Source organism: Argentina silus (genome assembly GCF_951799395.1).
Source record: "Argentina silus genome assembly, chromosome: 3".
Lineage (NCBI taxonomy): Eukaryota > Metazoa > Chordata > Actinopteri > Argentiniformes > Argentinidae > Argentina > Argentina silus.
The window spans coordinates 19107533-19121864 of record NC_139657.1 but is presented as its reverse complement, the minus strand read 5'-3'; the positions used below and the strand labels follow the sequence as shown (position 1 = coordinate 19121864).

The window sequence follows — 14332 nt, the reverse complement described above, 5'->3', positions numbered from 1 at the left end:
CCCACTCTTTCTTTCTCTGTAAATAAAAACACCTTGTTTGCAGCCTGCTAATTCATTATAATTCTGAATATAATGAATCTCCTTTTCATTTCTGAAAGAATGACAGAATCAGCGCTGGGCTGAGAGGACATGCTCAGAAATAATCCTGCAATCGCATTGACACACATACACTGAACAACACAGGAACCGGGTGATAAAACAGGCTACAGTCCTAGCATATCAAATAAATGTGAATGAGCATACAACTAATTATGTTGCAGTATAATGCCACCACGCTTACTCACTAGAAAAAGCTGTGGCATTCATTACAGTATAAATAATGAAAGCTCCTTTATACAGTCCATATCTGTGCCTCAGGTATACAATAATGTTTATACACTGTGCCATGCCATTACGTTTAGGCTGCATGACTGCAGTTTGACCCTTCACCTGAGCTGTGGGCAGAGGGTAAGAGGATGCCTGAAGCCTCCTTCAGTCAGAGCTGACATAGTGCCATGGAGTTACTGCAGCTCTCAGCGCCGCTGCCATGGTAGCCCATACCTCAGCAACGCCTATGGAGGCTCTCCAGCCCAAAATAGTTGCAGGTAAAAAAGACGAGAGGAGGAGGAGAGGAGGAGAGGAGGCATTCTGAAATAACTCATCAACTTCTACCTGTAACTTAAACAGTAGAAAAGCTGCCCCATTGTGTCATATTGTAAACACTGAACCACGTACAACATGACTCTCTCTGTATCTCTAACACTTTTTTATATTGATTCCCTTCTCTCCCTTCTTTCTCTCTCCCTCTCTTTCTGCCTCTCACTCTCTCTTCCTCTCTCCCCTCCCTCCCCCTCCATCTCTCTCACCTCCCTCTCTCTCACTGAGAGTCTGCCCACAGTCGAGACAGTGTGGAGCTGCCCAGCAGGAGCAGTCAGAGCTGAAACATGTAATTTAAGCTGTGTCGTCATCTATATTTACATTTACGGCATTTACCAGACACCTTTATCCAAAGCAACTTACAACAAATACATTTGTCTAAGTAAGTGAATCATACATCCATCAGTCATCATAAGAAAAAGTAATTTATGCTAGGACCAGGGGCCATTGGCAGCCACAATGCTAGACACACAATGCTTTTTTTTTGTATTGATTTATTTACAGTAGAGAAACTGACAGTTGGTTAGAGACAGCACGTTCGAGGGTTTTAGATAAGGAGAGAAGGGATACCGGTGTGTAGTTATGGACAGCAGACAGGTCAAGAGTTGGTTTCTTGAGAAGAGGGGTGACTCTGGCTGCCTTAAAGCAGCTGGGACAGATCCTGTGGATAGAGAGGAATTGATTATGGTGGTAAGGAACTGAAGGAGGTCTTTGGAGATGGATTGGAGAAAGGGGGAGGGGATAGATGTGCTTGGATGTGACCAGTTTTAGAATGTAATCAGGGGAGAGCGGGGAAAGAGCTGATAAACCAGAGACCGAGTGTAGCGCAGTGGGTTTGGGAGGAGTGGTAGCAGTGTTTGCGAGAGGTAGAGACAAAGAGCTGCTAATGTCATCAACCTTCTTTTCAAAGTAGGTGACAAAGTCATCCGCAGACAGGGAGGAGGGAGAGGAGGTGGGTTGAGGAGTGCGGAAAATGTGGAGAACAGTTTCCTTGGGGCAGAGGGGATTGAATTTTGAATGGTAGTAAGAAGCTTTAGCAGCTGATGCAGATGAGGTGTAGTTGAGGAGGAGAGAGAGATATGGTTTTAGGTCATCAGGGAGGCCGTTTTTTCTCCATTTCCTCTCAGCTGCCCTATTCTACAAGCTTGCAGGGTTTCAGACAGTCAAGGAGGGCGTGGAGAGGATCGTGCTGGCCTTGAGGTCAGTGGACAGAGAGAGTCGTGGATGAGGAAAGAGTGGACAGGAGGGTGGAGGAGGCTGCATCAGTGGATAGAAGGGAGAAGGATTCAACAGAGGGTCGGGAGGATAAGACAGAGGAAGAGAGAGCGGTAAGGGAGAGGGTATGCAGGTTGCGATGAGAGGATACAGTGTGGGTAGAGACTGACTTTGAGGGGGTGGATTTGAGGGGAAGGGAGAAGGATACAAAATGATGATCAGAAACTGGAAGAGGTGTAACAGTAAGGTTGGAGGTATGGGAGGATCTGTTGAAGACACGGTCAAGCTGATTGCCCGCCTTATGAGTCGGAGGAGAGTGGGACAGGGTAAGGCCGAAGGAGGATAGAAGGTCAAGTACTCCAGAGGAGTGAAGCTTCTCTACTGGATGTTGAAGTCACCCAGTAGTGCGAGCGGTGTGCCATCCTCAGGGAAGAAGCTGAGAAGGACATCCATCTCATCTAAGAAGTTGCCAAGCTGACCTGGGGGACGATAGATCACGACAATGTGAAGTTTGACAGGGGAAGTGACTAAAACAGCATGGAATTTGAAGGTGGATATGGACAGGTGTGACAGGGAAAGGACATTATGTGACCACTTAGGTGAGATGAGGAGTCCTGTGCCTCCCCTTCGACCAGAGAGTCTAGGGGAATGAGAAAAGGAGTAAGTATCAGAGAGGGTTGCCGGAGTAGCTGTGTTTTATGGTGTAATCCATGTCTCTGTGAGGGTAAGGAAGTGGAGGGACTTGAAGCAGGTGTAAGCTGAGATAGCCTCTGCTTTCCGGACCGCTGACTCGCAGTTCCAAAGTCCTCCCGCAACAGTGAGGTTGTGGTCAGTTGAGCATGGTGGGTAGATTAGATTGGAATGGTTGCGAGGGGAGGTATAGCGCCGATGTGTCCTCCTGAGGGAAGAAATAACAGGATTGGGGAGAAAGCACATTGTGATATTTGCCGGTATAGAGATAGAGGGTTTGTGGGCGATACAAGATGTAGGTAGCGCTTAATACACATAGAGGAGTGAAAAAAGAATCAAACAGAATAAAAATACTTAGTAGTTTGGCCTTCCTTGATGGGCTCCACAGATTGACTACTTCATCTTTGTGTCAGGAGGCTGTCGCTCTTTGACCGTCAAGATAGAAATGCAGATTCTGTAACTGCTGATGACTAGCAGGGTTGCAGCCCCTCCCACCTAACGATCAGTTAACGACCAGACAGGTTTCACCACTCAGTTCCAAATGTATTTATTCCTAGTCCAAGGTGAATAGGAGTTAAATACCTTGCAGAATAGTTACAGGCTCTCCCACTGGAGACTGACAGCAATCGGCTTCAAACAGATAGCTTTCAACAGAAACTAGGTCCCAGACCTTAAGGCAGGATAGCCACAGCAAAACACAGCAAAACTACCAACAACACACTGACTTTAAACAAGATTAAATTAATTGATTTAGTCTAGAGAACAGGCTTCACCACTCAATTCCAAATGTAATGTCATCTCTCTCTTCCCCTCTCCCTTCCCCATCTCCCGTCTGACACCTTCTGCATGACTCATTAGGCCTGGCTTTGTTTAAACTCATTCTGTTATTTAGGGAGATAAGACGGGCAAATAACAAGGGACCCCCTGAGGGCAGTGGCAGACACAGTGGCAGGGAAATGAAGGGGGGTAGAGGAGTTAGGCAAGAGATGCTAAGCATGTGCAGAGCAGCCACACTCTTACGTTCTACCTACCTACCCTGGTTCAGTGTAGAACCCTTCCGAGTAGCACCCTCTCTGCGGGAGGGGCTCTAGCTTGCATGAAGCCCAAAAGGGTTCTTTAAAGGGTTCTCAGGGACAGCCGAAGACGCCGTTTTTTTCTGCAGCGTCGCATTAGTCTCACATTAGCATGTCGGGCATGTCTCACATTAGCAGTGTCAGACGGACACCACACAGGGCTAGCTGAGCTCTTCTCAGAAAGAAGGAGGGAGGGAGATGAAGATAAAGTCACGTCACCCCAGTTAGCTTTCACAGAACGGAGTGTCTCTGCAGGAAATCTGCTGGCTGCCGTAGTCTGTCTGCCAACTCCTACAGCCACAGAACAGGTGTGAGATGAGTCAGAGGGAACAACTTCATCCTCCAAACATTAACTAGTGAGCAGAAATGACACTGGCAATCAAAGGCAACATCTTTTAAGTTAAAACTTTGCAATTCCTTTAGACCAGGGGGTGCTATAGATCAATTGAAAGCATTACACGATGTCTACACTTCTAGAAATATTGATTCTTTGGCTGTCCCTGTAAGAAAGAGGGTTCTACAAAAAGTGTCCTCAAGGACATCAAATTAGGTTCTTCAAAGAGTTCTCCTGACCTACAGGGACAGCTGAAACCTTTTGTATTCTCGGTGGAACTGTTTTCTCTAAGAGTGTAGACCTCTTTTCAATACCATGTACTGTAGCTACTCTACTGTATCTGAGCCAACTTACATTCAGAAAGCTTTCAGAAGTGGAGTAGCTTGTGTGGCAACACACAGTCAGTCTCTTTCACATGTCTGAAAGGCTGTTGGTTGAGGAGCTGTGACACACACTACAGTACCCCCACAGGAGCCGGGAAAAAACACTTGACCTTCACACAGTCAGCAGGCAGATGTCTGCAAAATGGAGACCCAGTTGGCCTATAAACAAGTTTATGTGCACAGGTATTGCTGTGTTTCCAATCAAGTTTCCCTGTGAAACAAACATAAAATCACTCTTGCTGAAATCACAACTGGCAAGCTACAGCTCGCTAGCAGGCTCCAGAGATCAGCCATATTACTCCTTAGATTGAGGCTTATCATTAAGGTATTTTCTTATTTTTAAATGAAAACCTACTACTGATTTGTTCTCCCCCTGGCTCTAAAAAAAGATCAGAACCTTACCTGAAGACTTTTAGAATGTTGTAAGAACATTGTTATGAAGAGTCGTGCAGACAGCAATGTCATTATTAGCCTGTTATCATCAGTGGGCGATCAGTTAAGCTACATCCTCAGGGCAAATATTCATATTAACGGACAGACAGTGCTCTTCATCAGGGCTCCTTCATTACATTACATAACAGTAAATACCAGACCCAGCAGTGTCTCAAAGGCTACACAGCAGGCTATGTTTCAGAGGGGCTTATAACACTGCTCTATTTAGAAGGGCTAATCAAAGTATCACATAAATAAAAGTCTACAGCATACGACACACAGAAAGAAAATGAAATAAATGAAACGTCAGATTTACTCTTTCACAAGTAGATAAGAAGCACATGAAAAACAGCGAGCCCTCAGTTTATATTTGCACTGATGTATTTTATCAGATATAAATCACCAAGAGCAGAATGGGAAGAGAGAATTTACACTGAAAGCTCTCTTTGTAGAGACTTCCTCCCCTGTGAGTTGGAGAATTGAGCATTAGAGTGTGTATCGGCTCGATGCGGTGCGGAGCGGCACGGCGGAGGAGAGATGAAAGAGCGTCTGACTCAAGTCACTGAGATCTCCTCCTTGTGTGTTTGATCCTGTCTTCTGGTCTGCTGCCTGCCTGCCTGCCTGAGTGCCTGGTTGCCTGCCTGCCTGCCTGCCTGCCTGCCTGCCTGCCTGCCTGCCTGCCTGTCTGCCTGCCTGTCTGCCTGCCTGCCTGCCTGCCTGTCTGTCTGCCTGCCTGTCTGTCTGCCTGCCTGCCTGTCTGCGCGTTGCCTGGCTGGCCTTGGTCAGAGCATTAGAATGCAGGAGACGGAGGAGTGGATTTAACAAGGCCATGCTTATGTGTCAACTATTAAAGCTGCATTACGGCAGAATTTATAATGGCCGTGACAGTGGAGGGGGCTGGTTAATGGGGCACTTTGTTAAAGCCGGAGACGCTGCCCCTGCTGCCGACGCTGCCCCTGCTAGAAGCTTCCTGAGAGACTCATTCTGAGATGCGGCAGAATGAAATGAAGCAACCTGCGACCTCAGGATCTCTTCTTGTTTGTCTTCTCTGTGTGCCTCAATCTGAAAATGTGTTTTTGTGTTTTGTCAGTTTATTAATGAGGGAAGAGAGGGCCTGCTAATCACAATATGGTGGCACACGCACACACACACACACACATAGACACACACACACACACACACACACACACACACACACACACACACACACACACACACACACACACACACACACACAGAGACCTACAGAATGGTACTGCAGAGATGGGGTTATAACAGAACAGTACAGTTGAGGTGTATTTGATTTATTTATTTATGAGTGGGTGTTGGTCATCAGCCCCTGCAATATTGTCTGTGCTGGAGCACAGCCTAATGATATGTGAACACATTCACGATTCTTTTTATTTCGACAATGTGCCCTTTCTTTGGCAAAAGTAATAAAGTGTTTTCAATTTGATTCAAAGTCTTATCTCTTGCTGTGAGAGTTGAGAGTGGAAGGCAGGAGAATAGCGTCAATCGAGGAGCCCCATATTAATGACTGTAGTGCTTCAGAAGTAGATAGGCAGAAAGAGAAAACAAAATAGAAGAAAGAAAGAAAGAAAGAAGAGGAAAATAAAGAAATAGACAAAGGGCCTGAGCCAGATACAGTACTCACATATCTGGTGTAGAAGTCATCCACCTCTCTCTGTACTTTGTTGTGACATTCGGGGTGGAGGGCCAGGAGGTAGCAGGTGAAGGCCAGAGTGTTACTGCTGGTCTCGTACCCCGCCAGAAGGAAGATGAAGGCCTGACCCACGATCTCATCCTCCGTCATCATCCTTTTCTGTGAGCGCCTGGGCGACTCTTGGCTGTGGCTGTCCTCCTGTTCTGCAGCCTGATGTGTGTGTGCAGGTTGGTGTGTGTGGGCAAGCTCGTCTAAATGGTTTACCACGTCAAAGTGCTCCAGGGACACACACTCCTTGCTGCTCCGCACGTCCAGCATCAGCTGAAGGAAGTCTCGCCGCCGCTACACACACACACACACACACACACACACACACACACACACACACACACACACACACACACACACACACACACACACACACACACACACACACACACAGAGTTACAGGTATAGACCAGAGGACTGAGAGGCTACTGTACTCAATACATGAGATATCTATCTCACTATGGAGATTGTAGCAGTAATACCTGATTGGCTGGTTGTTCATCTCTCTGTTTGATTATCTTCTGGATGCAGTTGATGAAGAAGCTGTTCATTTCCTTTATTCTTTTGTTGGGTATAAGGCCCGCCAGAGGGCGAATGAGAAACGGAAAAGCAACTAGAGACAGCAGGGGAACACAAACGCACGCACAAAAAATCACTCACAGCAGAGTGCAACATACAGTATGTGAATTTGACAAACCAACACATCTTGTATAAATTGCAGTCATTACCATCATAATCATGTCTTATGTTAGAAAAAATCTTTCCGTCTTTCACTTTGATTACTCATTATTCAGTGTTTCTATGATGAGTTAGTATCAGGGCATATTCAGCTTCACTCACTGAAGACGAACATGATGGGCCTGAAGAAGGAGAAGGAGAAGAACTTCTGGGCATGGTGAACAAACGGGTCATCTGGGTCATTCTGAGAGTCCACCTGGGTGCCAAAGGCCACGCTGGCGATCACATCCATGGTGAAACAGCCAAAACACCTGGAGCACAGTAAATAGAACCACAACATAACCAGGTCTGGTTCGCTGAAGACCCCTATACAATCACGCCTGGTACATGCAAATAGCCCCGCCTACTGCCTATATATAGGATCTAGCAAGCGCACCCATTTTGTCCAGCGAACCACTCTTCTGTTAGAGGGGTAACAAGGTGAGAACCTGGGTCACACTTGCAGCCTCTAGTTGTCTTTCAGTCGACTGTGTTTGATCCCTCACTATGGAACCCTGCAAAATGCGCAGATTGCCTGGTCCGAACTGGAAACCTGTACAGATACAAATATGTACCCCGTCTACATCACACAGTCTCCAAACCAGTACTTAGGACGGTGTGCACCACAGAAGGCTGTAAAACCTTTGAAAGGTATGTGGAGAAGCCCAGCTGGCTGCAGAACTTACAGTAGCAGGGGTTCAAACAACTCCAAAGAATTGCGAGCACACAAGCTAGCTATTGACGTTCTTGTGTTAGCCTGCTAACTAAGAACTGTAAAACAGTTAAGTTGTAGCTAGCTACGAGAACACACTACAGTACGCCCCAGACAGTCAGCGAGTGAAGAGTACAAAGGATAAAGTGGTTGCGCTTGCGAGGTCCTATTTTTCGGACGGGTGGTAGGAGGACCGCAAGCGTCACCGGCCTGTATCAGGCATGATTGTGCAGGTCCCATCGTGAGGGGTCGAACCGAGTTGACTGAAAGAGAAACTGTCAGCATAACCAGGACTGGACAGGAAGGGATACAGTACTGTTTCTAACATAGGCAAACACCTGGAGCGCAGTACATAAAACCAGTCAACATAACCAGGACTGGATACAGGGTACATACAGTATAACCCTAGAAATAATTGTACAATGTCTAGAGAAGAAAGTTACCTGTGAATGTCAAAGCTCTCCTTAGACTCTGCGTAGCCCTCCAGGTTGTTCATCAGAGAGTTCGTGGCTGTGTTTATCAGAGGCACCATCTGCATGGAGGCAGAGGCAGAGAGGCACACTCTTATATGAACTAACTTAACCCCAATTCAACCAGGTTAGTTGACTGAGAATATTCTCAAGTTATTTGCAGTAACCATGACTTGGGGAAGAGTTAGAGGGGGGAGGAGAGGGGATAAACGAGCCAATTGATTATATAAAGCCTCCATTCAACATGTTTTATCCAATAACATTAGCCTCAGACTTATCTGGTTAATGTGCCTAATGGAATGTGAGGTGAATGTTAAAGTGGCACATATATGTAATTGATACATCCATTTTTGGACTTTTTAAATGAAGATAAATAGATTTAGCACTTTTAAGTGGTATATTTGCATGAATCAGTTTTGAATGACTCCAATAGCACAGAGGTGATACTGTACTGTGCTGTCAGTACATAGTGTCAGCTCCCCTCCTCACCTTCAGCCCCCCCTCAGTCAGAAGGGAAGTGTGGGCGAGGAGGACACCATGAGGCAAACAGAGCCAAATCAATTAAAAGCCCATTAAAGTCAGCGCTATTACAGAGGTCATTACCAAGGGGAAAAGAACCCTGATGATGATGGATCAAACAAGACCTAATTAATTCATTTATTCATTAAGGAAGAGCTCTTCCAAGCATGGTTAATGCCATGTAACAGAGAGGGTTCGGGAGAGACAGATCTCAGGAACACACTCTCTCTACAGACACCTCTCCAGGGCACTCTGCGGGAGTACCGAGTCTAAAAAATAAACACTTACATATCAGAAATAGAAAATATCAAAAGCAACTAATCTCCCACACTGCTCACTAGCCTCTCATCAAAGGAAACTGTACTACAAACAGAGAGTTGGCCACACAGAGGACGGCTATTTCCAATGGTATGGTGCTTACTGAAGGGACTTAAGAGTTACAGACACACACACACACACACACACACACACACACACACACACACACACACACACACACACACACACACACACACACACACACACACACACACACACACACACACACACATACACACAGCCTGTTTCCTGGCTCAGTCTCCCAACAGTGAAGCTGTGATCAGGGAGCAGTAGACATTAGCGCTGTCTATCGATCCCTCTCAGACAGACCGGGACTGGGACCAGGAGAGAGATAGAAGAGCTGGCCTAGCGCTATCTTAGGAGGAACGCTGGAGCACGCCACACGGATGGATCTGCCTCCACTCAGCTCTGCTTCCTGAGCAGCCAAGAAGCAGGGGGTGGCGTGACAGAGCAAGGCCAAGCATCAGAGCAACCACTCATCTCTGACGAAGGATTTAGGGTGTGTGTGTGTGTGTGTGTGTGTGTGTGTGTGTGTGTGTGTGTGTGTGTGTGTGTGTGTGTGTGTGTCCGTCCACGTGAACACATCTCCCCTATCGTACCTTGCCATCTCCTCTCTGTCTCTGCACGCTACACCTCCCAACAATCAATACATGCTGGATCAAATGAGAAATGAGATCCTCAGACAAGAGGAGAAACTAATGGTTGAACACAGTGTTTCTTATTGGCACAATGCGGTAAGACCAGAAGCAGTCACATGACTGTTATCTGTGGGGTTTAGAGACTGATATCGCCAAAGATAAAAAAAATAAAAAAAAGAGTATAAACCTAGTATATAAATATAAATATAAACCTAGTATAAACATAGAGAATACTGTTCTATATCTAGGCATATAAAGGGATAGGGTTGAGGCTGGGGACTGGTGCTGAAGCTAAGCCTGGTCTGAAGGGCCAGGGGTTGATGCTGAGACAGGGTCTGGGTCCAGGGCAGAGCAGAGCAGAGGCAGGGGGGGGGGGGGGGGGGGATGAAGAAGCACGAGCTGGTTGATCAGATATGACAGGAGCAGTGTCCTCACCCTCTGTGGCTCAGGGTGGCTCAAATGAAAATCTATTCACCATGACTCTGCCAGCAGAGAGAGAGATAGAGAGAGGCAGGGGCAGGGGGCTACAGCCAGAGAGATAGAGAGGGGGGGGGGGGGGGGCAGAGAGAGCATAAACTATCCCACTAGATCTCCTCCTATGTGCAGCAATTACAAAGGTAGTTTGTAATTGCTGCACAGAACGAGAGACAGACACACACACACACACACACACACACACACACACACCACACACACACACACATACACACAGGCAGACAGATAGACAGACAGACAGGCTCCAACAGCCTCCTCCTATCAAGGAGCAAGTCTGTATTCTAGATTGTCGTTAGTCTTCTCAGATGACTGATAAAAAAACACAGCCCTGTCTCTTTCTCTCTCTTTCAGCTGTAATGGTGGTCACAAGTGTCCTCTCCATCTGTTTGTGTAAACATAGCAAGCAGACATGAGTGCTATCATAAACAACAGTAAACAAAAACAGACCTCGCTAAACTTCTTCTGGGTAATATCACAACGTTCGGAGCGTCATTTGTCCGAGTCTTTGTTTGGTGCTTCTCGTAAAGTCCTTTATGATCTCATAAAAGATTCATATCCGCACTAGCTCCATGCCACTGCCTCATTCTCCCATTCTAAATTCTGGAGAAAGGCTGAGTGTGCGTGTGTGTGTGTGTGTGTGTGTGTGTGTGTGTGTGTGTGTGTGTGTGTGTGTGTGTGTGTGTGTGTGTGTGTGTGTGTGTGTGTGTGTGTGTGTGTGCGTGCGTGTGCGTGTGCGTGTGCGTGTGCGTGTGTGTGTGTGTGTGCGCGTGCCTATTCTTGAGTGTGATGTCACACACCATACTGTGATTAGCAGGCCCTCACTTCCTTCATTAATAAACTGGACGGTGTGTGTGAGGAATGCAGCTAACACACCCCTGCCCTACACAGTGTTATTATGACACACACACACACACACACACACACACACACACACACACACACACACACACACACACACACCCTGACCTCTCACACAACCCTGCTTCACTGCGTCAGACAAACATGTTTACTGGTTCCTTCCACTCATGTGGAATGTGATATTCCAGAAACAAACACAGAAAGCAATAACTAGCGATTAGCTCTATTCGAATTCAACCCCAAACGCAACCTAATTTTTTTTTTCAATTTTTTAATTCAGTTCCCAGCACATTTCTTTTATGAGCTATTTTTACAGTACTGTATGTGAATCACGGGTTCAGACTACAACCAAAGCCCACGTTCTGCTCTGGAAATAGTAGAGCGTGAAAGCCCACACACAGGGCTATGTGTAGAATAGAGGGTCTTTGGTTGACCCAAACACACAGAGTTCACTTTGTTCATGCACTCCACTCGTATTATGAGCGCCTCACATGAGGGGGAGAGCAGTGGAGCACAAACCCACTGTGATGGCCTGTTCTGTTTCCTCAGAAGCAGTGACGAGGGTGGGAGGAGGAGGTGGCGGAGGGAGGGGGTGGGGTGGGATACCCAGGAGGAGTGGTGGAGTCAGCCCTGCAGTTTGTAACCACAAATTGCTTTTGAAAATATGGGTCCTGAGTGGAGTTATCAAGAGCAGCACAGAACTACAGTAAATTCAGCGGCTGTTTATGGTTGGGGAACACACTCTCTCACACACTCACACACGCACACGCACACGCACACGCACACACACACACACACACACACACACACACACACACACACACACATTATACAAAAAGATTGAGGGACTACTCTGTGACTGATTGCAAGTAGGAAATCAACATTTCAATTATAGCAGGGCTCTGCTCAGCCCTTACTCAATCTACCTGCATGCCGTTTACTGTGGAAACACAAACCCAAACCAAAAAACTCTCAGTGTAAAATTGTCTTGCCTCTGTGGTTATCCACCTGCAGTTAGTGGGGTCATAACAAATGCACCCAGCAGTACATTGTGCGTGTGTGTGTGTGTGTGTGTGTGTGTGTGTGTGTGTGTGTGTGTGTGTGTGTGTGTGTGTGTGTGTGTGTGTGTGTGTGTGTGTGTGCGCGTGTGTGCATGTGCGTGCTGTACTGCCGGTGGTTGCCATGGTGACTAACCACCACTGCCCTAATGGCAATTAACAGTCCAGCTAAATTACTACCTATCTCTAGCATACATCCATGTTAATTATACACCTTCAGTTACCCAGTGGGTTACTCCAGTGGCTGTTTGTTTTGTTTATTACGTCTAACCAACATTGCCTGGATAAACTGTCTTTCTCACCTTGTGACGAGCAGTATCAAAGCTTCACTTCAAGGCTCTACTATTTCACAAGCATACAAGCCAATACATTAACCTTGGCTGTGCTCTCACAAAGACATACAGTACAGGGTGTACTTTGTGTGTGCATGCACAGGCATGCTATGTCAACTTAAAATACCTTCTTTGTGTTTTGTATTGATCATTTCGAAGAAATGAGAAGAAACCATGAAGATGATGCTATATACTCTATGAGAGAGCAGTTAGTGAGATGAAAGAGCCACTTTTGAATGCTGTCCACGGCAGCTGGCTTTGGTGTCACAGGCAGCAGACACACTAATCTCTCTCTCAATCACTGAGTCAGTGTAGAGAGCACTCAACACGCACATTAAAATATGCTGTTCCAATAGGCTCTAATAATTATGTTCCACATTGTAAAGCAGCCCCAGTGTTTTTTCTAATGACACACTACAATGTCACGACATACAGAGAAGTCGGGGGGGGGGTGGGGGGAGTGAAAGTGAGAGAGGGGGGGGGGTAGAGAAAGGGAAGCTGAGAGGGTGTGAGAGAGAGAGAGAGAGAGAGAGAGAGAGAGAGAGAGATGATTCTTCTGTTCTCCAACCACATTGGGTTATCAGACGTTAATTAAATGTAATGCTTGGGAGCCTGCAATGGAGACAAGCTATCATTTTCCAACTCAATTACGGCCGTAAATCTCCTGTGCCTTGCGTTGAGTCCTCCAACTCTCTTTAACATTTTACATCAACAATCTATTTCCAGCTGTTGGGCAGGCTCCAAGCTGACAACCTCTCCTTCGTGAATGATTCTGGTAAATCCACAGAAATGAAGTGAGACACAATGGCTATGCTGCAGCTACCAAAGGCCTTCGACTCTAGTGACTTTAACCCCTACCTACTCCAGAGCAATTGTATGGATATAACGACGTGCATAGATAAACATGTGCATGGGTGTATATTTGGAAATGCGTATACTGTCTGAACATGTGCATGGGTGTATATTTGGAAATGCGTATACTGTCTGAACATGTGTATGGGGGTGTAGTTGCGTATAGAGGAACATGCAAATACAGCTGATTGAAGAGGGTGAAAGAGGATGGGTGGAGAGAGGGTGAGAAGGAAAGAAGAGGATTGAGGAGGAGAGGAGAGAGGTGACGGGGGGGGGGGTGAGAGATGAGGACGGCAGAGAAGAGGGCAGGAGATGAGTCAGGAGTAAGAGAGAGAGAGAGAGAGAGAGAGGTGGAGAGGAGAAAGGTGGGCCTTGCCTCTTTCATCTTGGCAGAGCTGAAGGAGGGGGTGAGGATGCTGCGGACTCTCTTCCAGTGCTCGTTCCTCAGCATCAGCAGACAGTCACTCATTGGCTTGGTGGAGCTACGGATCGTCTGCAGGGAAGCAGAGAGAGAGAGTCACATCGGAAGTAAATAATATCCTCCATTATAATGAGCATGTTCATGTCATAGCATGAACATGCTCACAGACAACACACACAAACATACACACACACACACACACACACACACACACACACACACACACACACACACACATAGACGGATTTGGTGACGCCAGCCATGTGATTTAAATGTATTTAAATATGGCTGATAGAAAGACAGCGAAAATCTGTAAACTCCTCACGATTCCTTCTAACTTAAAGCATGGTAATAGCACATTGGGTATTATTCTCTATCCTGTAGTATTTTTACCATTTCTTCACACTTCCCGTACAAATTACTTTTGGGTGATTCACATCTAAAAAT

The 14332-nt window shown here is 46.4% G+C and overlaps 1 protein-coding gene across 1 annotated transcript in view; it reads right to left on the bottom strand.

The window, feature by feature from the left end:
- The window catches only part of tbxas1 (thromboxane A synthase 1 (platelet)), a 56749-nt gene that overhangs the window by 12918 nt on the left and 29499 nt on the right, over positions 1-14332 (bottom strand). The window contains exons 6-10 of the mRNA XM_083667015.1: positions 13841-13957; positions 8347-8435; positions 7315-7463; positions 6957-7087; positions 6418-6768 (exon numbers count right to left, since the gene is read on the bottom strand). Of these exons, the coding sequence (XP_083523141.1) occupies positions 6418-6768; positions 6957-7087; positions 7315-7463; positions 8347-8435; positions 13841-13957 (837 nt within the window). The remainder of the gene's footprint in view (positions 1-6417; positions 6769-6956; positions 7088-7314; positions 7464-8346; positions 8436-13840; positions 13958-14332) is intronic.